This window comes from Nilaparvata lugens, chromosome 7, assembly GCF_014356525.2.
Source record: "Nilaparvata lugens isolate BPH chromosome 7, ASM1435652v1, whole genome shotgun sequence".
Taxonomy (NCBI): Eukaryota; Metazoa; Arthropoda; class Insecta; order Hemiptera; family Delphacidae; genus Nilaparvata; species Nilaparvata lugens.
In genome coordinates, this window is record NC_052510.1 from 222,375 (window position 1) to 248,001 (window position 25,627).

The 25,627-nt window shown below is 33.2% G+C and overlaps 1 protein-coding gene across 3 annotated transcripts in view; it reads left to right on the forward strand.

Annotated features, from left to right (window-relative positions):
• The first annotated feature begins 8,992 nt into the window (after positions 1-8,992).
• Positions 8,993-25,627, forward strand: part of LOC111051904 — a 38,149-nt gene continuing 21,514 nt past the window's right edge. The window contains exons 1-2 of one of the 3 annotated variants that reach the window (XM_022338493.2): positions 8,993-9,473; positions 13,409-13,682. In XM_022338493.2, the coding sequence (XP_022194185.2) occupies positions 13,416-13,682 (267 nt within the window). In that variant the 5' untranslated portion in view covers positions 8,993-9,473; positions 13,409-13,415. The remainder of the gene's footprint in view (positions 9,474-13,408; positions 13,683-25,627) is intronic. The other 2 variants (XM_022338492.2, XM_022338491.2) reach the window with 2 other exon arrangements.

The following is a 25,627-nucleotide window of genomic DNA, read 5'->3' on the forward strand; positions in this document are numbered from 1 at the left end:
ACTGGAATAAAACTTTGGAATTTTTTTTCGTGAAAACTGTGCTTGTACAAAAGTCATTCGTGATCAGGAATGATTTTGTATTTGTTTACCATCGCATCCAGTCCAGAATAACAGAAGAAATGCCATGCACTTGACTTCAATGGTTGATTTTTCAAGAATTCCCCATAGTATCACTCTTACAAATATTGAACATGGATATTTTCTTTTGTGAAAACTGTGCTTGTACAAAATTCATTCGTGATCAAGTATGATTTTATATATGATGAACATTGCATTCAGTCCAAAATAACAGAAGAAATAACATGCACTTGACTTTTGTTGTTGATTATTAAAGAATTCCCATTGTAATACTATTACAAATATTGAACTTTGATTTTTTTTTCGTGAAAAAACTGTGCTTGTACATAATTCATGTGTGGTTGAAGATGATTCAATATATCATGTTTTTGACTTGGATACAGTATTTCATTCATTCAAAGTAATACAAACCGTATTATCACGCCTGCATTCTGCCTGCATGAGCGGTAGAGTAGCTGGCAGATAGCCAGCATAGGTAAATAATCAATAATATGTATGACCTTGACTCCATCTTCAAAAGCATCAAAAAAAAAATGGTGCTTGTACAAAATTCGATTTGCATATTCAGATGACACAAAATTCGTAGTTTATTGTCAATTTTTTTCGGATTTTTTCTGACATGTGCACTACAAGTTCACACTTCCAGCATAGGGAAATTAGCATTGAAAAATGACCTTGACTGCAACTTCAAATGCGTGTAAAAAAAAACGGTGCTTGTACAAAATTTAATTTTTGGATATTCTGCCAACACAAAATTCGTAGTTTATTGTAATTTTTTTTCAAATTTTTTCGGGCTTGTGCACTACAAGTTCACGGAGCCCCCATGCCAGCCCACTTTTCTCCTTCCACTCATTACTAGCCATTACAAGTGATTGTTGACATGCTTATGCGATCTGGTGGGACAATGCAGAACTAAATTATGCGTGATATTATAAATGCACTACGTTGTTATTCTCATTATAGGAGTTTTCTCTGGTAATGTGTATTATTAAATTTAAAATATATATAAAAAAAGGTGAAGAAACCAAAAGAGAATCTTTTTTGCGAGCGTGTCAAGTTTGAATAAAGTAGACAGACTACTGCATCATCAGTCCCATCCGTTCAATCTGATTCTCAAAAATATGCGATTCCAGTAATGGAATCTAATCTAGATTCCAGTAATGAAATCTATCATTTCAGTAATGCTATTTAGCATTCGTTAACACCACTCTTTCTGTATAAACACTCTCCCGCTCTCCGTAAACGATGGTGGGGTAAACGGTCATCAAAAGATATGATAAACGAACGCGCAACTCACTTTTTAAAAAGATTTATTTAGTGAATAAAACACATACATAATGGCAGCATGACTATTGGTAACGGAATGACACGAGAAATAATCTTACAGAGGTTTAAATACTAGTACAAAGTGCTTACTCTACAGTTCCTAAATCTATTGTCTTTTATATATATAACTCCTCCCCCCTTAAGATGAAGGTGTCCTCACCTTCATAAGGGTAGCTGGGGTGTAAGAAATATTTTAGAGTTTTCTAAGTGAAATTGAACATTATCTAATTTCTTGTCTGGAATTACAAGTTTGTTATTGAATACATGAATGAAAAACTACATATAATATAATAAGTATTAAGCACGCCATTAATATATAAACTACATATTCTGATAAGTTGCTACTAACTACAAAATCTTCAAGAATCAGTAATGGCTCTAAATAAGTATTTGCCTTATGTATTTCTTCAAAAGTAAAATTAGTGATTATTTTATTTTCATAAGTCGGTACTTCAGTAGGATATAGAACATTACTTTCCCAAAATGTATAAGGTTTACTAAAATTTAATAATGCTTCATCTTTTTCAAGGGCTATTAGTTGTGTAGATTTTGGATATGTTACAATATTTCTTGAGCCGTGAACAATTGAACTCTTGCTGATGTTAAACATTAAATATTGGTTTATAATCGGAATATATTTAATAAAAGAACTATACCCTTTGATAACTAAAGTCCTACAGCTATTCAATTTCTTATCACTAACCAATTCTTCTACACACTTGTTAACAACTTGTGTGGCATTTCTACAATAATAATTATTATTCAATAACTGGCAATCGCCTTCATACAATTCATGGCCTTTAATAACTAATGATGGATCAACATGTATCGTAATTATTTCATTGTTCGTTTTTACAGGATAAGACAGCATAAAAAGTGTTTCGTACAAATTAGATTCAAGTGGCAATTCAATAAAATAAGAAATAATATCATTATGAATAGAACAATGAACACTTCCTAATTCCCATAGCACCTTAGGCTCATCGGATATCAATTGTAATTTAATAGCTCTGATGACACGCGCCATCTCGTCAAAAGTGAGGATGCTTGAATGAATTATGTTAAGTTTACAAAATTCCAAACTCGTTCCTATATCATCTATTCTATTGTGAATTATTGTTAGCGTGTCAAACAAAATATGATGCTGTTCATTCAGTTCTACAGAATCAAATTTACTGTTGACAGAATTAAAATAATTGTTAAGTTTCAAATTATTAGCGTGGATTACATCAATTCCATTGTTAAAGCGACTAATTAGATTTTTGTTGATTGAAACTTGATTCTTAAGATCATGTTCTAAACTAATTTCGTTGGAATGCACTTTTGTCAAAATTTCATCATATTTAGCTTTATCATCAGCATCCATATTTCCTGTTAACCAAGAAATAGCGGAACCTAATCCATTAAAAAGACCTCTTTTTATTCGAAATTTATTTAACAAAATATGATCGAATTTCATGGTAACTTGATCGAGATGTAATTGAAGTAATTTAATTTTTGTTTTATCGGTTTCTTTTCTATTTAACAATTGTATTGAATTTTGAGTGTAGAAAGTTCATTTTGTAAAGCTGTAATGTTGATGTTATGCACGTAGGTGTAGGTTCTGTTAATGATGAAAGCATCCTGGATTCGGATGGGTACAACTCCTGCTGATCGTGAGAGGTCAGTCGTCTTGAATGCGTCTACTGGGGCCAGGTTGAGGGCTGCCAGGCTGACAATCAGGAGGGCGAAGTCTGCCAGTTTTAGACTTGTCTTGTGGCGGATCTTTGGGTTGTTTCGCCTTCGGCGGAGGTGTTCGTTCATCTGAAACAGAATTATCATTAGTTTTGTTCACTTTACGTGGTCGCTTAATGCGATTGGATGAATCTTGAAGGGGCGTTTCTGGATCGCTCTTGAATTTGTCGCTAGATTGGTGTTCTTATCATATTTCACTTTGAAATATTTCGGCTTATTCTTCTTATTGAACGTCGTCTTGATGTACGGTTCATCCGGAATTTCAATCTCTTTTTCACGGTCTTGATTTACTTTTGTTGTTCTTGTCTCTTTCTCAGTTATTATTTTTCCTTTAACGAAATTGTGAATTGTTTTCAGTTTATCCAGATAATCATTCGTTCGTTCCTCTGTTACTAATGTATTAACCAAATCATTCATATATGGATTCTTCGAAACTCCATATGTAATCTCCATGGGTGTTAGTTTTAGATTGGAATTAAGCGTGTTGTTGAACGCTATCAGGGCTAATTTCATGTTTTCAAGTGTTGTCCTATTCTTGTTTTCCAATTGAAGAGCGTTGAGAAGTTCGATGAGGGTGGAATGCGCTCGTTCTAGAAGTCCTTGCGAATCAGGGTGGCCAGGCGTCACATAGTATGGTTCAATGTCATACAATTTGAAAAATTCTCGTAGGCTGTTATTATCGAATTCTCGTCCATTATCCATTTGTACTATTTGCGGAGTTGGAAAAGATGAAAGGTAGTCGAAAAGTATTTTCTGAATCTCGATTTGATTCAAACTTTCTAAGGGGTACGCTGCTAACCGTTTAGAAAAGCAATCTATTACCGTAAGAAATTTGATCTTATCGTACTGGAAAGTGTCTATCTGCAATTTTTCAAAAGGTTTGTGTGGTGTAGGAGCAACTTTATATTCTACTTGCACTGGGTTCCTATCATATTTTACTTTTAAACAAATTTGGCACTTATTAATGTAGGCTGTTATATCGCGAAGCATTGATGGCCAGTAGTAGGTTTTCCGAATATGATTGTAGCTTTCATTGATTCCTCGATGGCACGTTTTCCCGCGGTGGTAGTTAGCGACAATGTCCTTCTGTTCTTCTCCATCAGTAACATCCAGATTGATCTTCTTGTAGCGTTTCAGTTTGACTGTTTGAAACGAGTCCGTTATGATATTAACAAAACTTGTATACATCACTTCATAATCAAGCTCGAGAGCGCCTTTCTTGTAACAATATATACCGTATGTTGTGTTCGGTAGAAGATATTCTAGGCATTTGTTCTTGATTTCTTCCTTATCAAACGGGTTAAGTATGTAAAAAGTCAATCTTGTTTTGTCAAAAATTTTCTGAATTTTCAGAGGATCGTTACCTCTTTCTAATATCAACTGATTATGTTCTACATTCATGATTTTGTCTTCTTCCATTATTGCAACTTGACTATTCGAACTATCCTGAGAGTGAATTGTTACACCTATACTTGCGGCATCGTCATTATTAGTATCTTGATTTCCATTTCCACATTCACGAAGAACTCGTCCAAAACAACTCGACTGAGATCCTCTAAATCATCATCTGGTTCGGGGTTGAGCATGTTAACAGGGTGACTTGGAATGCGAGATAAGCTGTCAGCCACGAAATTCGTCCGGCCTTTCACGTATTTGATGTCGAAATCAAATTCTTCTAAATAGAGTTTCCATCTAATTAGTTTCGAATTGGGTTCCTTGATATTGTGTAACCATTGTAAGGGTTTGTGGTCCGTTTGAATTAAAAATTTCCTTCCATACAGGTAAGGACGAAAGTGTTTGCATGCATAAACGATTGCTAGTAGTTCCTTCTCTATAGTTGATAAGTTTACTTCATGTTTATTTAGAGTACGGGATGCAAACGCGATTGGTAGGTCCTTCCCATCAAATATTTGAGAAAGAACAGCTCCCATTGCAAAGTTGCTCGCGTCACATGTGAGTATGAACTGACGAGAAAAATCAGGCAATTGTAGTATAGGTCCATTTTGTAACATAAGTTTCAATTTCTCAAATGCTGCTTGGAAGTCCTTATCGTGTGGATTGAATGGTTTTTCCTTACCTAAAACGGTGGTGAGTGGTTTTGCTATCTTTGCATAATCTCTAATCATTTTTCGGTAATATCCTGTAAGTCCTAAAAATTGTTTAACTTCTTTAGGAGTACGAGGTAAAGGAAAATTCTTCACTGCGTCTATTTTCATGGGGTTTGGTTGTATTCCGTTTTCTGAAATTATATGACCCAAGTACAACAGTTCGCGCTTGAAAAATTCTGTTTTATGAAGCTGGATTTTCAAGTTGTGTTCTTTTAATTTTTCAAATACTGATTTGAGGTGTTTCAAATGTTCAGTGAGGTTGTCAGAAAAAACAATAATATCGTCCATGTACACTAAAACATTGTCCATTTTCGCGAAAATCATGTCCATACACTTCTGGAAGAAACTGGGTGAATTCTTTAGTCCAAAGGGGAGGCGTAGAAATTCATAGTGGCCATTTTCAGTAGAAAAAGCTGTTTTCGGGATGGAGTCTGGGTGCAGTTCAATCTGGTGAAATCCTGATTCTAAGTCGATAGCAGAGAAATAAGTAGCACGTCCTATCTTTCCAAATAAGTCCTCAATGTTGGGCAAGGGATACTTATCATCTACAGTCTTGTTATTCAATTTTCGAAAATCTACAACCATTCTGATCTTTCGTTGTCCTGATGCATCCGCTTTCTTGGGTACGACCCAAATCGGGGAGTTGTAGGGAGAGTTTGAGTGTTGAATTATTTTGTTCCTTAAAAGTTTGTCTATTTCCAATCGAATATCTTCTCGGAAGATTTGGGGATGCCGGTAATTTTTCGTGTAAACTGGATTTTCATCTGTAGTAATTATCTTATGTTTCATTAAGTTCCTGCTACTTGATATCTCGTTTTCTAGTTTTACAATTTCAGGATACTGTTTTACTAATTTCAAGATGTTGTCTCTTTCCTCCTCATTCATATGATCTGTTCGTAGAAGATTTGGAATGTCATTTATAAGCTTAGAAAATTTCGATTTACATGAATCACTTATATCTGTACAATCAACTATAGTTTCTACTTGTTCAACCTCCATTGGCTCAGGACAAATGGTCGTAAGTTCATGGGCGAAAACTAAACACATACATTCATTACTATCTATATTAACAAGTCCTTCTTCAATTCTATATTTATCTGCATTTACTTCTTTAATTATTCCTAACGTCATATCCGAGGCTGACTTAACCGGGACCGAAATCACGTTGTAGCCTGGTTGCAATTTAACACTCTTATTATCGAACAAAAATAACAAATCTTTCTCTCCATCCTTATATTCTAGCTTATTATTATCAAAGTTTAATCGCATTTTATATGCACGCATGGTTTCATTCCCAAGCAGTATATCATACTTGGACGAAAAATCAAATATATACAGTTTTATCTTATGAGGTTTGGAAAATACATTCTCTATATTACAAAACACATACTCATTCCCTGTGCTTTCTCCAACGGGAGTTTTCACAATAAAATCCTCTTTGTGACGAGTTACGCCAGGAGAGACTAGTGAAGGATGAACATAGTTCTTTGCAGATCCGGTATCGACGAGCCATTTCCTATCCTTCTGATCTACAAAGTAAGGAAGCGATTTATTAAGGATGTTTAAGTCGAATCGCTGGGTGGGTCCGTTGCATATTGGGGGCCTGACCCTAAAAAATGGTCGGTTAGTTTGTTCAGCGATTCAGTCAAAGTGTCAAGTTGAGATTGCATATTTTGAATCGGGTTCTGAGTGTACTCACTACTCTGGCAATCTAAGTGGTCTTCTTCCAGATAGTTGACTTCATATGGAGACTTATAATTCCTCAATTTTTGTACTGGATCCGTTCGCTGAGTGCGCATGGATACTGTGTTTGATGAGTTATTTATCGGAGTACTTGGTTTGAAATTACTGTTTTGTTGTTGTGGGAAACGTTGTTGGAAATTTTGTTGTTGTGGGAAGCGTTGTTGGAAATTTTGTTGTTGAAGATTTCTTTGTTGCTGAAAGTTTGGACTTGAAAAACTTTGTTGAAAGTTGTGAGGTTGGGAGCTACTTGGTGGCGAGTAGAAGCTCTGTTGTTGGAAGTGCGGTTGATAAAATCTCTCATTGTTTTGGAATCGACGTTGTCTGCTTTGAAAAAAATTTTGGGTGTTTCTGTTTTGTCTGCTTTGTGATTGATAACTACTCTCATAGTTTGGGGCTCTAAATGTATTTGAAGCTTGAAAAAATCTGTTTTCAGTTCTGTTTAGGTTTAGTTGGTTCAGTACAATGCTGCAATCATTTATCAATTTGCTTCTGGCATCATCTAGATTTTGAATTTGAAGCACCTGCAAGTGGGATCCTAGCGTGGGATGGACTCCATGCACAAAGGTGTTCACTAGTGTTGCGTTAAGTTGATGTATTAAATTTGTTAGCAATTCTCCTGACACTCCATCTATTTTGTATTTTGTTATTACATGAGTACGTTTTTCTTCTAGTCTGTTTAGAAAGTCTATCGGGTGTTCCCTATTGAATGAGCACATTGCTGATATTTCTGCTATCAATTCTGGAACAGGCCTATTGTCTGCAAAGTTCTGTTTTAAGCTATTTATCAGTTCTGTTAGTGTTGAACAACTATTGTTGTAGGCTACAGCTTCCGCTGGTCCTTCTAGGTGGCACAAAGCTGTTTTAAAAAGAAGCCAATGATTACCTTCCTTTTCTACAATATGATCTGTACAATAAGCTCTCTGTAAATCTTCACAAGTTGAAATGAAATGAGGTAATTTGTAAGCTGTTCCATCGTATCTCGGTATGCACTTGAGAAGTTCATGTGGTAAGGGCTTGCTAGTTGCCATGGTAATATTAGAAAGAGTTTCTAACCTTGTTTCTCGATAAATAATCGTCCAAAATGAAACTTTATCTTTCAAGTAGGGGAGGGTGGTGCAGCTTTCATTCAAACTTTCAACTGAATTGTTCCTGGAGATGACAGAGCCAAAAAGTCACGTCTCACCCCTGGTTAGGCTATGTGATTCCTGAACATCTCACAAGACTCAAATATCTTGAACAATTCATAGAACAGTATCGATTATAGGTAGTATCGTTGGTAGTTGGCCAATATTTTATCTGGTTGAACTTCAACATTTGGAATATATTTGATTTAATTGACTTAACTGACCCACTGAAAAAAGTAGATAGACCTATAGTTGAATGGAAATGTTTCAAAACACAACACTATAAAAATATAAGGAATTCCTAGATCTCATAATAAATTAGGCATAATCTAGGCACTCAACAAGTTGAACAAGTCAATTAATGTCAAACAAATGTGACTAAATTCCTTAAATTCGTCTAAAACAGTGTAGTTTTGGAGTTTTGTGACTAGGACAAGGTCTCATATCCGGCCGGCAGAAAATAATTATTACAGCGAGATTATTATCATGCGGTGATTGATTTTGGCAAAGAATAATTTATTTCAAGGCAGTCTTCTCATTCATTGTCTATGGTGAGATTCACTTTGAACTGTCAGCATTCCTTATTATAATAACATCGATGCTTCCCATTCAATCAATGCTTTATATATCAATAGTCTATTGAGATTCACTTCTGACTGGTGGTAGGCTACCTAACATTGCTCATGAATGAATGCTGACATCAATGCTGACAGTTTGTAGTGAATCTCACTATAGAAAGTTCGTAGACTAGATCAGCTCATAAGATTGCTAATTGAAATAGTTACAAGGTAGTCTTCATTCTTTTTATCTAGTGAAGATAACACAAAATAATTTAGGAAGGAGATCATGTCCTGTGTTCGCCAGGCTTGCATTGTCGAAAGTTTATTTTGAAGGTACGGTGAAGTGTAAGGTATTTGAGAGCATGGCGTCATTTTTAGGATGGAAAGGGGGGGAGTCCTGGAGAGTGAAGAAGTAGGATGGAAGTGAGTGTGATAGAGATAGTGCATGAGAGGAGGTGGGAGTGAGATGGAGCGTTGAGCTAGAACGGTCGATGACAGAATCTTATCTGAAAACTTGCGCGGGCCGAACGCAGAGCCCCGCAGCTCAGTTCCAAACATTTGCTCAAACTGAAACAAGTCCTCGCGGTTGTTATCAATAGTCTCTACAATATTAATTAGTAGAATTTGATTACTATATTTATAAACAATAATTCAATCTGTATTGTTTTGGTGTAAAAGTATTGAGTTGATTGTATGAAAAATAAGTGTGTAATAGTTTTATTTTTATTTTAAAAGTGTGTTTGCTGCATTTTAGAGCACGTTTTTTTGGCACTCTTGGAATTAGATTGTGATTTAAGTAGGTACATAAATCTCCAATAATCATTTATAATATAATTTATTATCAAAATTGAGGTAGGCTATAGTCTACTTTATTGTTATAATCAGCTAAATAATTTACTTCTCATTCATTTTCAACAATACAATTTGCTAATTATTAGCCTATACCTAATTCATATAGGGTTGGTTGTGTGGCAGAGAGGACCTCGAATCCTTACTGTGTCCTTAATAAAATGCAATCAATCAGTAGTTTAAGGTTTTTAAAATGTTTAATAAAAAAGCATGACATAAAGTCTTTTAATCGTCGAATTGATCAAGTTAGGATCTAAGAAAGTTAATAGGTATTTAGATATTCTACAATATAAATTAATTCTTTTCATCTATGATTAATTGATAAGTTATATTGCCAATTCTAATGGATTATTAAAATTAAACAGAATGAGAACTAGATTTGAGTACCGTTAAGGTACGGTATTTTAAATACACAATTATATTAGAATCCACTTTATCCAACAGCATTTAAATTGATTTAAAACGAACATACAATGAACATCAAATATCATTTGAGAGATGAAACTCTAATGTCCACAAAATTATTTGATGATTATAAACATTTCCTCACTGTATTACCGTACATCCCAGTAGTCCAGTCTATTCAGTCTGTGAATAATAATTGGAATAATAGCCTATTTGTTTTAATGAGAATATGAAACATTTTCCATTAATAATACATTTTAATGTAAATTACAGTTTCCTCAACGGATGAAATTGATAGATTATAAATAGTTATTTGTGCAACTAGTGCGCAAAGTGACAGTTTGCTGCACCTAAAGAAACGTTTACGCACGAGCCGTAGGCGAGGGAGGAATGGTTTCTTGAGTGCAGCAGAGGAACTTTGCGCACGCATTGAATATGAGTAAAATTATGGCTGGAATCCATCAAATGTTTGTCTGTATAATTTTGTTAATTATAACGACTTTAATTTATTTTAAACTTGATAATCCAATTGAAAATTAATAATCAATAATTTATTCAAATTAAAAATTAAATTAATCCAATTAATTTAAAAATTTGAATAATTTTGAGTAAATCTCAATTTCTAAATAACTTTTCAACCAATCAATTTATGAATGAAAAAATTATTATTTGAAATAAATGAATAATATTCAAAATGTATAATTTAATGAGTTCTCATTTTTATTTATTTGAAAATCAGAAATAATATAGATAGAACAAATTCGCATTCAAAATATACGCCAACAATGTCAACAGCTGATTGGGATGGCTGCAAGATAATACGCAAAGTAATACTTTGCGCACTAGAGCAGAAAAGTGTACGAAAAATCGGTAGTGTAGGAAAAATAATATTCAATTGAGTCCTAGAACTTTCAATGAGGGTTTTCAAGGTAACACAATTAATCTTAATTAATCTTTGAGCAGTATGAAAATTGAAACCCCATTTAGAGCTTCAGTCAACAATAATTATTATTATAAGTATCTATCCCAGTCATCATGAGATTTCACATTAAGTTCAATGATTGGATTGGTTTTATCACACAAGGAATCATGTTTTATATTTTCATGCTTTTTATGGTTATATAGGATTCATTTATCTATCCTAAAGTCAAATTGAAGATTAATTTTTTTATTTCAATAGGTACAGTCAGTGTATCAACTTTCTACAACTTTGTTGTAGATTAGACACTGTGTATCTTTGCATTTATACAAAGATACACAGTGTCTAAACTACAACAAAGTTAGGTAGTTCATGTTAGGTATAGTAGTGGTTCGTCATGGAGAACATCAAAGTAATATATTTATGTAGATTGCTTTAGATGTTATGTATACTACAGTACCCATTGAATATCATTTCATTTTTTTCGAATGTGAAAGAAAAAGTCTGGAATCATATTTTTTAATGACAGGCCTATCATGGTTCTCTTATGCGTTTTAATACAGTAATAAATTAATGGAATGGATAGGTTAAATTTTAAGTTAAATGTTTGAAAAACTGTTGAGTACTTCATGTACTTATAACGTACCCATACTTATAATCCAATTGAGCTTTTCTATGAGTTGTTGCATACGTAACAATGTGAATAATGTGATAAATTACTTTTAAAGTGTAGCCTATTTAATTCACTGTAAAATGACGATGGAAAATGGATTTAATATCCATTCTTTGCTTACCATCAAAACCGTATACTGTACAATGTATTCGTAAAAGCTTTATGAAATAGTATACAAAACGATGTCATATTAGAATATAAATAAGTGAGTAAGTGATAACGCTCTGGTCTGATAATAAAGAGAACCGCGAGTTCGAATCACGATCGGGACAAAAGTTTTTGACCACAACACAATCACAGAGATCGGAGACGATAAGCCGTCGGTCCCGACTACATAAAAAGTAGTCGTCATCTCTCATCATGATCCCTCTCACTCATTACCCACGTACAAGCCCAAGAGTTTATGTGGCCATAAAAACCAGTAGGTGTCATCATGAATGTATAAGCTTATGCATTGCTAGTTTATTCAGCTTTCCAACTGATTATTAATTTTGACAGCTGCAAGGTCTGGAGTGTCTGCATATAATATATAGTGGTGAAATTCACTTTAAACTGTCAGAATATTCCTCATGAACATCATTGCTACTCCTTCAACCATTTTGGCAGTTAGAAGTGAATCTGACTATAGACATTGATTAGCATAAAATAGAAATTCGGAGAGAACTGGAATTTATTACCGCATCTGCCTCCTCCTAGTGATATCATGCCATCGATTATTTTAACTTTAATATCTCAATTTTACCTCCTTTACTTTGTTCCATTGAGGTAGAGTAAACTATAATCAATGACCCAATAACTTCTTTATTGAAATTAGTATACTGTATTGATACACTATATATTCAGAGTTTGTGAAAAGTACTGTATGGAAACAACTGATTATTTCTTTCACAAGGAGAATTTGACGATAGGTCTGATTGGGGATCCTATTTGAATGAAAAAACTACTTTTCTGTCACATAAAAATTTTGGTCTGCCACCTTGGAACCGCCATTTGGACTTCAATTTCATTTTTCAAATGGGAAGTTAGTCATATGATACTTGATTTCAATACAGAATTTTAAGAGAAAATGATCGGCGAAAATCGCACATCTATATAAAACTTCAAAGTTATTTGCATTCAAAGATAGTAGTAAATTGTGAATGAGTACATAAAATGAATAGAAATGCGTAGGCTACATAGAAAATCTAAACTTTGAGATTTCAGTTAAAACTTCTACTCGATTTTTATGTACGAATTTATTTAATTTTTGTATGATTTAAGCTTAGTGGTATTTTTCAAATGTGAATAATTTTGAAACAGATTGAGATATCGATGTGTGGTTTCCGCCATTCATTTTTTCTTGGCCATTCAATTCTGTATCGAAATCATGTATCATTACTTAACCACCTTCCCTGTTAAAAAAATGAAGTTTCATTCAAAATGGCGGTTCCAAGGTGGCGGATCAAAATTTTAATGCAACAGAAAAGTAGTTTTTTTAATTCAAATAGGATCCCCAATCAGATCTATCGACAAATTCCCCTTTTAAAAGAAATATTCAGCGGTTTCCATACTTTTACATAGTTTCATCAGCTCTGTTTATTGCAAATAAACTGGGAAATTCTTCATTAATATAAATTTCTCATTGATTATCTATATAATATATACAGATCATTAGTTTATTCGAAAACTGCCAGCTCTTGCTATCATGTACATTATTGTTCAACTATTATTAATACCTATTGAATTGTTCTTCATCAAATTATTTGTATTAAATCATAATAAACACTATACTAATTGCATACTGTACCTAATGTGTTTTAGAAGCGATAGAAATTAAATCACAATAAAAGAGCTTGAATTATTTGTAATAAAAATAAAAATATTTTAATTGCACATCTTTTTCGTTCCAGGATCATAATGCCGAAAATAAAATCAGAGAAAAGGAGCGAGAAAGAAGTGACTGAAAATGGAGAAAAAAAATCGTCGAACGGCTGGGGTCAGGGAGGCCAACTATTCGGCACGGAAGCCACCGAAAACACATTCCAAGGAGCAGGATTCAAGGATAAGGATAAGGCACAGGAGACCCTTCGTCTGTTGGATGGACGGGACCCTCCCTATCAGTTTCAAATCATCAACTCTATGTACAACAGGGCAAAAGTCATCTATAAGCGGACTACTGACAAGGTAAATAGAAAAAAAATACATTAGACACAATGATGTGCTGAGAAATTTGGTTAATTTACACAGTACACTTATCTTTCATACACATTCCAGTTAAAATGCACACCATGTTGTGTAATTAGATACAAAAAGTTAGTTAATTACACACCATGTTGTGTGATTAGATATATGTTGTGTAATGAGATTAAATTAGATACAAAAACGCAAAATTTTATTTGTTAAAATATTTTACTGCACCTTAAATGCGGCGGGCCAATTTGTTAAAATCAAATCAAATTTATTAGAAAAAAGTTTAAATACAAATAGACAGAATGAAAAAATGTACGTAATATAAAAATAATATAAATTATAACTTGATATAATATAACATAACATGATATAAATTATTATAATTTTCTTTGAAAAAGTATAATTAAGAGTGGGATGATCGTATATAATATTATCCACATTGTTTGCAGAAGTCATATAATATAATTTTTGATAATCGACTAGGGCTCGACTAGCATGGGCTAAGTAAAAACTTGTGATCTAGACGATATCCATGTTGTAGATAGGTAGGTAGTTGTTACATACAATAATATAGAGAGTGTGAAATAAAATTAACAAGGAAACATTGAACACATTGACACCTCGCACGGATTCCTATCCAATCTCATTTTATTACTCAGCAGACATCCAAATAACCAGCCATACGGAAACCGATGCTCGGATAATTGATGCTTCACTGTATTAAGGTGATGAGAGAACAAAGATAATGTATGTGGTTTATTTGAACCAAACTAGTTTCAATGCTCTCAAGGCACCGTCGCTGGTTCAACCACAGAAGAGCATCATAACTTTTATCTCTGGGCTCAACTGCTCTAAAAAAAGATCAACTGCTATAAGAAATATTACTGTTTATGTGTTATATAGAAACAATAGCCTGATCAAAAAGCTTTCATCAATAATAAAATGAAGGTATCAAAATCTGTATTGGAAAATAAATGCAATGAAAACATAACAAATTAACTCATTTTGATTAGAATATGATTTCAAATTAACTAATAATTTTTGCATCAAATCTTAGGAGACTTGGAAAATTGTGAAAAATTAATAATGCTCCAAATACATTTCTCTCTAAACTTTGGATTTAAACTCCTTTATGAAATTATTAATACCGATGACTCTCACGATATAAAATTGAACCTATGTATAAGAATAAGTTGATTATAGCTATACAGTGGAATCCATTATAAATTACAGTTGAAAACATTAAAAGGAATTTTCATTTTTTGTTGGTTCCAATTCAAAATTATAACAATCTCTTCCAAAATTTTAATAATTTATTATATTGAAGTTGCTTTCCATGACGAAACACTATATAATAAATTTGTTGTAGTTCAGACTCTGTGTTATTGTAAATATTTGAAAAAAACACTTACTTTTGTTGGAGTATTACCTCAATTCTCCAACAAAAATATATGTTTTTCCAAATATTTACAAGAAACACAGTGTCTGAACTACAACAAAGTAATAAATTATAGTTGGCTGTGATCAGTAGGTAAAATTATAGTGGACCGTAAGACGATCGAATAAAGATCATCTTTGAATACTTGCTGATAAGTGCTATCAATATAGTATATTACCCAGAATCATAAAATATGAATAAAGAGATTGTGGTATGAAAAACCTGGTAGTAGGTACCTAGTGAAGACGCCAGAAAAGGTACGTAAATTAAAAAATGAAAATGCAAATTTTATTAAAAAATGACATCTTCTATATAATAAGAGAGAGTAGGGTTGTGTTTCTTCGTTTGTTCGCATCAAAACATGTCAACTTGTGGATTGCATACCGGAGAAACAGGAATGATTTAGATCTCCAAATTTTGCACATAGATTCTAAAAATATCAATCTCGTGCACCTGGAAGCCCAAATTTCAATTTTCCTTCTAGATTTTTCAGAATTAATGTTCAAATTTCATCTATGCTACCGTACATGACGTTCCATAGGCTATTGTTGTAGCCCAGAAGTGTGTTTTTTATGAGGAGGTTATAATGCAGTTACAAGACTATCATTTTTGAACGGCCGTGTAGCGTAAGGGTAAAACGCTCGCTTACGCATGGTTCCTCGGTTTGAGTCCCGAATCTTCCCAGTTTTTTTGTTCTTAATTTTTTCCCTCGAAACGTATTATTATCAATTATTTTTTGAAGGAATTTGTTTTCATTACAATTGAACTTGGATTTTATCAAATAATTATTTTTAATGTAAAATTTTGCCACCAGTACAAATGAAATGGACATAGTCTTCATGCTGTAGGCCTATCATTGAATTTCATAAGAAAAACATGAATAGATCACAATAAAATAATAAAAGTAATAATTTATGTTCTTCAGTTATAATGTACTAGCAGGTAACCCGTGCTTCGCAAGGGGCTATTTTAAGACTTGACGTAATGAGATCCAGAAGAATTGAAAATAGGCCTATAAGAATCCTCGGTTGATTAAGAATTTATAAGCAGCATTTCAAGTCAGTCCAGTAGTTCAGACGTGATGATGCGCCAAACATAATTTTCCTATCCTCTACACGTGTATACATGTTTGAGCCAGTTCTTTCAGCTATTATAGTATAGAAGATGATAGATAGATGGATATATAGCCAGATGGATATATCATCCATCTATCTATCATCTTCTATACTATAATAAAGGAAATGAATGAGAATACATTTTGAAAGGTTTGAGATATCGATATGCGGTTTTCACCATACCTTTTCTCTGGAAATCCTGTATCGGAATCATGTATCATATGACCACCTTTCAATTAAAAAAAGAAGTTGGATTCAAAATGGCGGTTTCAAAATGGTGGAAAAAATTTGAGTGAAAAACCTGGAAAACCTTTTTTTATTATTCGAAAAGGATCCCCAACCATACCTATCTTCTAATTTCCCTTTCAAGAGAAATGTTCTGCTGCTTCCTTACAACAACTGAAAGCATGACAAATAATTGAAAACTTGACAAACTGAAAACTTGATATAATCAATTATTGAAGAATTTGAAATAGGTTTATAACTATCCTCGGTTAAGCAAGAATCTATATGCAAAATTTCAAGTTAATCAGTCCAGTAGTTCAGATGTGATGATGTGTCAAACATAATTTTCCTATACTTCACACCTGTATACGTGTAATAATCCAGTTCTTTCCTTTATTATAGTTTGGAAGATAATAGATGGATGGATGATCATTGTTATTTTACTAAAAGATAGAATAAGTTGAATAGTTTCCCTTTCAGAGGGAGTTTTGACAACCCACAAAGCTCATTTTTCATTTGAAGATAAAACGAAAATGTGCATATGACCTTATTTTTTTGCTCAGCTTGCCAAAATACCCCTCATTCCAATATTAAAATTTTCGACTGACTGTACAGTGAGTCATTCTATCAGGGCTCAAAAAATTTTGAAATTTTAATTAAATAAAAATGGAAGAAAATAATTTCTTTATGTAAATATCAACACCTTTATTCAAAGACATATTAACTGCATGCGTTTTCATATTGCCAATACAGCATTGATGAAACTGTAGACGTTTATTTAGCACTTTGACACAAAAAAGCTGTTCTAGCTGAAAAATTAATAATGCACGCCACGTGTAGGCCTTAAAGCACCAGGAAAACGAAGTTTCAAAACTATGGGCCAGTTGCACGTACGTCTGTTAAATGTGGACATCAATCAACGCTGATTAACAAATCAGCTTTAGTTTTTACAGATTCATTTCTGTTCCACAAAGATCGGTTAGTTTTTAATTCCGATTAAGTTTTCCGGTTAACTAACCAAGGTTTCAATGGTTTCACAATCCGGCATCACTGTAATTTATCTGACACCGACAGTGATGTTATTAAAATTATTATTCTAAACAAATGGCAAAAAAGTGAGGTTATGAGGTATTGACGCAGTGACTATTCATTAAGAATGTGCCATAAAAATGTTCTGTCTGTCGCCAGTGTCGTGCTATCTGCAAACGAAGAAGATCGAAAACAAACCTCAAAAATTAGAATCTAATTTTGAATGCCAATATCAGCTAAATACTTGCTTTTCTATTTTAGTAATGGATGAAATTCATTCATATATTTAGCTCATACTTTGAAATCTGTAGTTTTCTCACCAAAAACTAATTTTGGAAGACAGCTATCAGTAGGTACCTAATCGGCGTAAGTTGGATTTGATTCTCCTTGAATGGCCTGTTAAAATTTTTTTATGTCAATTCAGCGTTATTGCTTGAAATTTCTTTTTGTGCAACCAAAATGCATCAGTTAGCATTAATCTCAATTGAAGTATAGCATTTTATGGTAAATAAATAATTTTAACCAACGTACGTGCAACTGGTGGAAAGTTTTTTCTAATCAGATGTTTTTGAGATAAATTTGATGTAGCAGTTTCACATTCACCATATTATTAATATATACATATTATTAATTTGTTGTTGGTTATCCAACTTGTTTCCACTATTATTATTACTATTAAATTTTATAAAACTTTAAAGTGAAAAAGCACTCACATTTTTTGATGTGGCGACGTCCATTTTGTGCTGGTATCGCACATTTTCAAGCCAAACAGGAACTGAAGTGTTTAAGGTTATGAGGGTGAAATTTGGTGGGGGTGGAGGGGAGTTTTGGTGGTTAATGGAGGAGTAATGACTCTAAGTTGTTAGTATGTTCAATTACTTCCTGGAGTTCAATATAATGAAGGCTTGCACTTAATTTGAAGTGTAGTTGATAGGCAACTTGGTTCAGTTTGTCTTTAGTTCTATAGAGATGTTGTACTGTATTTTTGATGAATAACTGTTGTGCTTGCTTTTGAATTTTTTTGTGCTGGTGTGTTCTTGTTTTTTATAGTTATTTTTGCATAAGTAGGAGTTATCTGATTGTGTAAGCATTTGAGGTTGTAGGATATGGCTGATGATGTTTTCATAACCTTAATTCTTGTAGTTCTGTAGGTGTGGATGAGTTTTGTCCTTTCGGCAGAAATTTGTTGTTGGTTATCCATCTTGTTTCCACTATTATTATTACTATTAAATTTTATAAAACTTTAAAGTGAAAAAGCACTCACATTTTTTGGTGTAAGTGCACCTCCAGTGCCAACATACCTATTATCAAATTTTTGGTTGGGATCTATTTAGTATGTTATTTTAAGCACAAAATCACAAAAATTGAATGGCGCTCACTATTGTTTTTTAAATAAACTAAGTTCAAAGTAGCACAATTTTACATGCATTTAACCTATGAGTAGCAGCCATTTTGATTATTTAAATCATCAAATTATGATATTCCTAATCTGAGTTTTCCTAACCCAAAGCTTTTCCTAACCTAAGCTTTCCTAACATAAAGGTTTTCCTAACCTAAAGCTTCTCCTAACCTAAAGCTTTTCCTAACCTAAAGCTTTTCCTAACCTACAGCTTTTCCTAACCTTAGCTACGTATGGTTGCTACTTGTAGGGGCTAAGCTCTAGCCGGTATGCTCCCCCTATTATCTCAGTTATTATTGAAGATATCGACTCAATTTTTTTTTAAATGAAAGAGGAAGACAAAATAAAGCGCGCTAGCATATTTTTATACCATTTGATTTAATTTTAATATTAGAAATAGCTGTTTCAAAACTAACCTTATTCTATAGAATGGACGATTCTAAATTATAATGATTTGTATCAACTATTATTAAAGATATTATGGGACTAAATTTTTTTAATGAAAGAAGAAGAAAAAATACGTGTCGGTAACTGAATAACAATTCTAATCAATGAAATTTAATGTTATTAATATTAACAGCAAATTTTGAATTTTGTCCAACCTATAATACTATCATGTTTTTACTAGCACCATAGAGTTGTAGAGTTATAGAGTTGCTGCTCTATTCTCTAAAGGTCACAAATTTGAAGCATGCTAAATAGAGTTGTCATCGGTTTTTGAAATTGCTCGATAAGAAAGATTCCGATTTCAACTTGTTCGATTAATGATTCAAGAGTTCAATATTTATTTTATTGTTTTTTTATTGTTATTGTTTTACAAACTTCAATTTGATATATTTAAATTATAATTGTTCTACATTTTTTCCCATAATTGGAATACTTAATACATAATCGGGGAGTCCGATCTCACTAGGCATCAAACCTGCATCCTTGTAGAAACCAATCTGAAAAAACAAACCAATTCAAACTTTTTTTTGAAAAAATTGGAAACCCCAATGGGTACTAAATTTGTAAAGTCTCATTTAGGTATTAATAATTAAAGTTTATTTATTTATTCAATCATTCAGAATTATACAACTTACAGAAAAGTACCACAGGCTAACTTATGCTTAAAACGGTTCCAGTTATAATTTTCACTACCTATCTTCAATTTTTTCAAAAAAAAAATCCAATTTTGGGAAAAAAATAATTTTGAATTAGAACTCAAATGTATCAAATTTGAATAAAAATTCTAATTCCATCAAAGAGCTAACCATTACTGCTGACCACATTTTCTTCTGTATTTAATGCTATTGATGAAGTTGATAGGAAATCTGGAAAATATCAAAAATGTGCCAGTTGTTTGCCTGAAAAATGTTGAGAATATTTTTAAATGGAGCTAACCATAATTACTGCTGACCACATTTTCTCCTGTATCTAACGATATTGATGAAACCCTACCTACCAAAGTTTGATGTGACTATCAAACCTTAAGTGATGAAGACTGAGCAAGTCTGAGGGTTGCTCAGTCTTTATCTGGTAAGGCTTTGTTATATTAGGTTGGAAAATGCTTGGTTAGAGGGGAGCTCAATGGTTGGGCTGGACTGCATTTGTTAGTTCGAGTTAGGCTTTGTTGGGTTGGGGATAATAAAAAACTCAGGTTACAAAGGTTTGGGTTGAAAAAGGTTAGGTTAGGGGAGGTTAGGTTGGAAAGATTTTGCATAGAAAGGATTTGGTTAGGAGGCATTAGCTTAGAAACACTTAGGTTGAGAAAATCTTAGGTTAGGAGATACTTAGGCTAGGAAACTGTTGGGTTGGGAAAAATTAGGTTAGAAAAAGCTTTGGTTTGTGAAAGCTTAGGTTAGGAAAAGCTTTGGTTGGGGAAAGCTTCGATTAGGAAATGCTTAGGTTAAAAAAAGCACAAGTTAGGGAAAGCTTAGGTTGGGGAAAAATTGGTGAGGAAAAGCTAAGGTTGGAAAAATCTAAGGTTAGGGAAAGCCTATGTTAGGAAAAGATAAGGTTAGGAAAAGCACAGGTTAGGAGAAGCTAAGGTAAGGAAAAGCTTTGGTTGGGGAAAGCTTAGGTTAAGAAAACCTTGGGTGAGGAATAAGCTTAAGTTGGGAAAAGCTCTGGTTAGGAAAGCTTAGGTTAGGAGAAGCTAAGGTTGGGAGAATCTAAGGTTGAGTGAAGCTTAGGTTAGGGAAAGCTTTGGTTAGTGAAAGCTTAGGTGAGGAAAAGCTTCAAGTTAGGAGAAACTTAGGTTAGGTCAATCCAAGGTTAGGAAAAGCTTAGGTTAGGAAAAGCTTAGGTTGAGAAAAGCATGGGTTAGGAAAAGCTTTGGTTGGGAAAAGTTAAAATTGGGGAAAGCTCAGGTTAGGAGAAGCTTAGGTTAGGAGAATCTAAGGTTAGGTAAAGCTTAGGTTAGGGGAAGCTTTGGTTATTGAAAGCTCAGGTTAGGAAAAGCTTTAGGTTGGAAAAGCTTTGATTAGGGAAAGCTTTGGTTAGTGAAAGCTTAGGTTAGGAAAAGCTTTGAGTTAGGAGAAACTTAGGTTAGGAGAAGCTTGGGTTAGGAGAAACTTAGGTTAGGAAACTGTTGGGTTAGGAAAAGATTAGGTTAGAGGAAGCTCAGGTTAGGAAAAGCTTTAGTTAGCAAAAGCTTTGGTTTGTGAAAGCTTAGGTTGGGAAAAGCTTTGGTTGGGGAAAGCTTTGGTTAGTGAAGGCTTAGTTGAGGAAATCATTTGAGTTAGGAGAAACTTAGGTAAGGAGAAGCTAAGGTTAGGAAAAGCTTAGGTTGGGACATGCTTAGGTTAGGAAAAGCTTAGGTTAGAAAAAGCTTAGGTTGGGAAAAGCTTTTGTTGGGGAAAGTTAAGGTTGGGTAAAGCTTAGGTTAGGAGAAGCTAACGTTAGGTAAAGCTTAGGTTAGGAAAAGCTTTGGTTAGGAAAAGCTTTGGTTAGTGAAAGCTTAGGTTAGGAAAAGCTTAAAAAGCTCAGGTTAGGAAAAGCTTAGGTTGGGAAAAGCTTTGGTTGGGAAAAGTTAAGGTTAGGTAAAGCTTGGGTTAGTAAAACTTAGGTTAGGAGAAGCTAACGTTAGGTAAAGCTCAGGTTAGGAAAAGCTTGGGTTAGGGAGAGCTTTGGTTAGTGAAAGCATAGGTTAGGATAAGCTTTAGGTTAGGAAAAGCTTTGAGTTAGGAAAAACTTAGGTTAGGAGAAGCAAAGGTTAGGAGAAGCTTAGGTCAGGAAAAAGTCAAGTGTTAGGGAAAGCTTAGGTTAGAAGAAGCTAAGGTTAGGAGAAGCTAAGGTTAGGTAAAGCTTATGTTAGGAAAAGCTTTGGTTAGTTAAAGCTTAGGTTAGGAAAAGCTTTTAGGTTGGGAAAAACTCTAGTTAGGTGAAGCTAATTTTAGGAAAATCTCAGATTAGGAAAAGTTTAGTTTAGGAGAGATCTGTTCTTGGCCCAGGCTCAGTAAGCTTTGGTCATACTTGTTCAGGTTAGTAATTATTTGACTTGATTCAAGAGTTCTGTTGTGTATTTTTGAAAGAATAAGAACTCTCAGTAGAATTATTTCAATGATCTTTATTGAACACTTTATATTATTGTTAAGTCGAATACGATACAGAATAGAAAATACTAGAACAGGTGAACAGCGCCTTATGAATGTGTCTGTCTTTGTGTTTCAAATTCAATGCCTGTCTGATCTTTTTGAATGTTGTAGTGTAGAAATGTACAATGGATAATAATTTAGATTATAATGCAAATGTTTGTAATATTCATATCATATTCATGTAAAATAAATGTTGTTGGTAATAAATTGAATCAGTGTTTTCTTCATTTCTGTGCAATATTTTATGTTGACTACTCTGTTTAGGCGGTAGTTCAAATATATATATATATAACAAGTTCATTCAATTAAAATGTATCATTGTCATAAGAAAATGTGATTAAGAGTAAAGGTTTGTACATTGTCCACCACTTCTTCAACTCCTAGTTCTTAACATTATAGTTCTTTCCATACTCAAAGAGTCTCCACTATTGAAAAATCTCTTTATCTTAACTCTTGAATCCTATCTCAATGTTCAATTGTTCTATTCAATCATCTTAATTACTATAAATATAAATGACTTGAACCTGACATAAATTGACCAGAACCTAATTGTTTTTTTAATGTTTAAATTAGTATTTTAGGATAGAATTTATATTACCGACACCTATTTTTTCTTCCTCTTCAATTTAAAAAAATTGATTGATATCTTAAAAAATAGTTGAGATACAATTTATTGTGAGATACAATTATTGTTAGTCACATAAACCAAAAATTACCAATTTCTGTTCTGTTTCAGGGTCAGCTTTAGAAAGTTAATGTTAATTTAATGAAAAACTCCCCAGAATAATATCTAATTTCTATTTAATTCATCGATTAATCAATTATATTGTATTCCAATGTCCATGCTTGCCTGTAGTTACCTCTTCAATCACTTTCGAAGAAGTTGAATTGATGCGAACACTCATTCGAGCAATCGCTTATTTTGAAATCTTTAATTCGGCCATAAAATATGAGTCAGCTGTGCTATTGGCTTCATTAATCACAGTTCATTCTTCATTGTTTACATAACCTCATTCTTCATTGTTGAGTCTCACTTCAGAAATTCAAACTGTTTTTTTTAATGTTTTAAAAAGTCTTTCAAAATAAAATTCATAGAAGCAACACCTATTTTTCCTTCTTCTTTCATCAAAAAAAAATTGAGTTGATACCTTCAAAAATAGTTGAGATAATAATATATTTAGAATCGTCCATTCTTCAAAATAAGGTTAGTTTTGAAACAGCTATTTCTAATATTAAAATCTAACTAAATTGTATAAAAATAGGCTAGCGCGCTTTATTTTTTCCTCCTCTTTTATTTAAAAAAAAATTTGAGTCGATATCTTCAATAATAACTGAGATAACAGGGGGAGCATGCCGGCTAGAATTTTGCCATGAGGGTGAAATTTGGTGGGGGTGGAGGGGAGTTTTGGTGGTTAATGGAGGAGTATTTAAATGAGTTTGTCAAACAGGGTGTGGGAGGAAAAGTTGATTTGGTCATTTAGAATATTGTTTGGCTGTTGTTTGTATATTTCAAACTGTTCTAGTACATTTAATGTTCTGTTTTTGTGGGAATAGTGGAGTATTTCGAGGTTGTTGTCTATGTCAGGGTGTGTGCGGTCAGTGGAGATAATGTGCCTCCATTAACCTCCTCCATTAACCACCAAAACTCCCCTCCACAACCACCAAATTTCACCCTCATAACCTTAAACACTTCAAGTTTTATAAAATGTAATAGTAATATTATTAATTATACAGATTTTGTGAAAATGAAAATATTTATCAATTATCAAAACAATACTATTATTATAAAAATAAAAATATTATCATTATTAAAAATATTTATCAAAATTATCAAAACAATATTATTGAGGTTAAGTGGTATCGGGTGTATACCATCTGACCGACCTACAAACTGACCGTCCTGTAAATTGACCTTCCTACAAACTGACCGTCCTGCAAAGTGACCGTTCTGCAAACTGACCGTCCTTAAGACGTCATAAGAACAGTCGGATTGCCATCCGGCTGGTTGTACTATGACGTCATTGATGTGTAACTAAATAATCCTAGGGCTCTATAAATACCAGGTACACGCAGTCGACATTTTGTTCCTTTACTGAAGGAGCGAAATTCAAATCTACACTGGAACTGTAATGCTTGTAAGCATTACATCTATATTATAATATTGTAATCACTTAATGTGATTAATAGGTAGTAAACAAATTAATCTTGAACTATTCAGATAAATGTTGTAGGAGAGTTTGTTGAAAAGTTTTGACTTTTCAAAAACAAATAATGGTAATTTTACCAACTTTTATGACCTAGAACTTCCAACTACATTCTTCATCCGATTCATGCGATTTTCGAGTTTTTTAAATTGATTGAAATAGTAATATCATGTGTAATCAAGTGATTAAAAGTAAAAGGTGTAAGACAATATTTATCTGATTATGTTAAATATTATGGAAGGAAAATTGAGCTTGAATAAGACTTCCATATTGCATTTTCTCTAGGCTGAGAACGCTGCAGCAATGGGCTACATGTATGAAATATTTTGTCAACTCCATTATGTTAAGCTGCGTTTACACCAAAGTTATTAATAAAATGTTAATAGCTTGAACGTAGCTTGACAAACACATATATATGTTCATCGCTGTGTATGATAAGTTAAGTTCAATCTAATAGAATCTATAAATGAAAAGCCTCTCTAAAAATGAATATTTCCTCTCTAGAAAAGCAAGTTTCCGATCTCAAAATGTACAGTCGCCGCGATAATAGTCACTGGTCTCCCAGAAACTAAAAATGAATCAATCCATGAGATCTTCGATTCATTATCAAAAACACTAAAAAGTGATCTTACCTGTAGGGATTTAAGTTCAGGACATAGATTACCGGTTAGGGAAAAGGGAAATTGTAAGCCTATTATTTTCAAGTTTGTAAGGAAACAAGACAAATTGGCGTGGATGTCGCAGTTCAAAAAATTATCTGCCTTGGATCCTGGTTTGCCTGGAATCTCCACAAAAACGGTTAATAAATCGTTACCGGATGGAAGAGTAAGCGTTTTTCATCACCTGACTCAATCTGTCATGAATTTGCTGAAGGAAACGAAAAAGGTCGCAGCTGACAAGCATTATCGTTTCGTCTGGATAAACGATGGCAAGATTCTGGTGAAAAAGGAT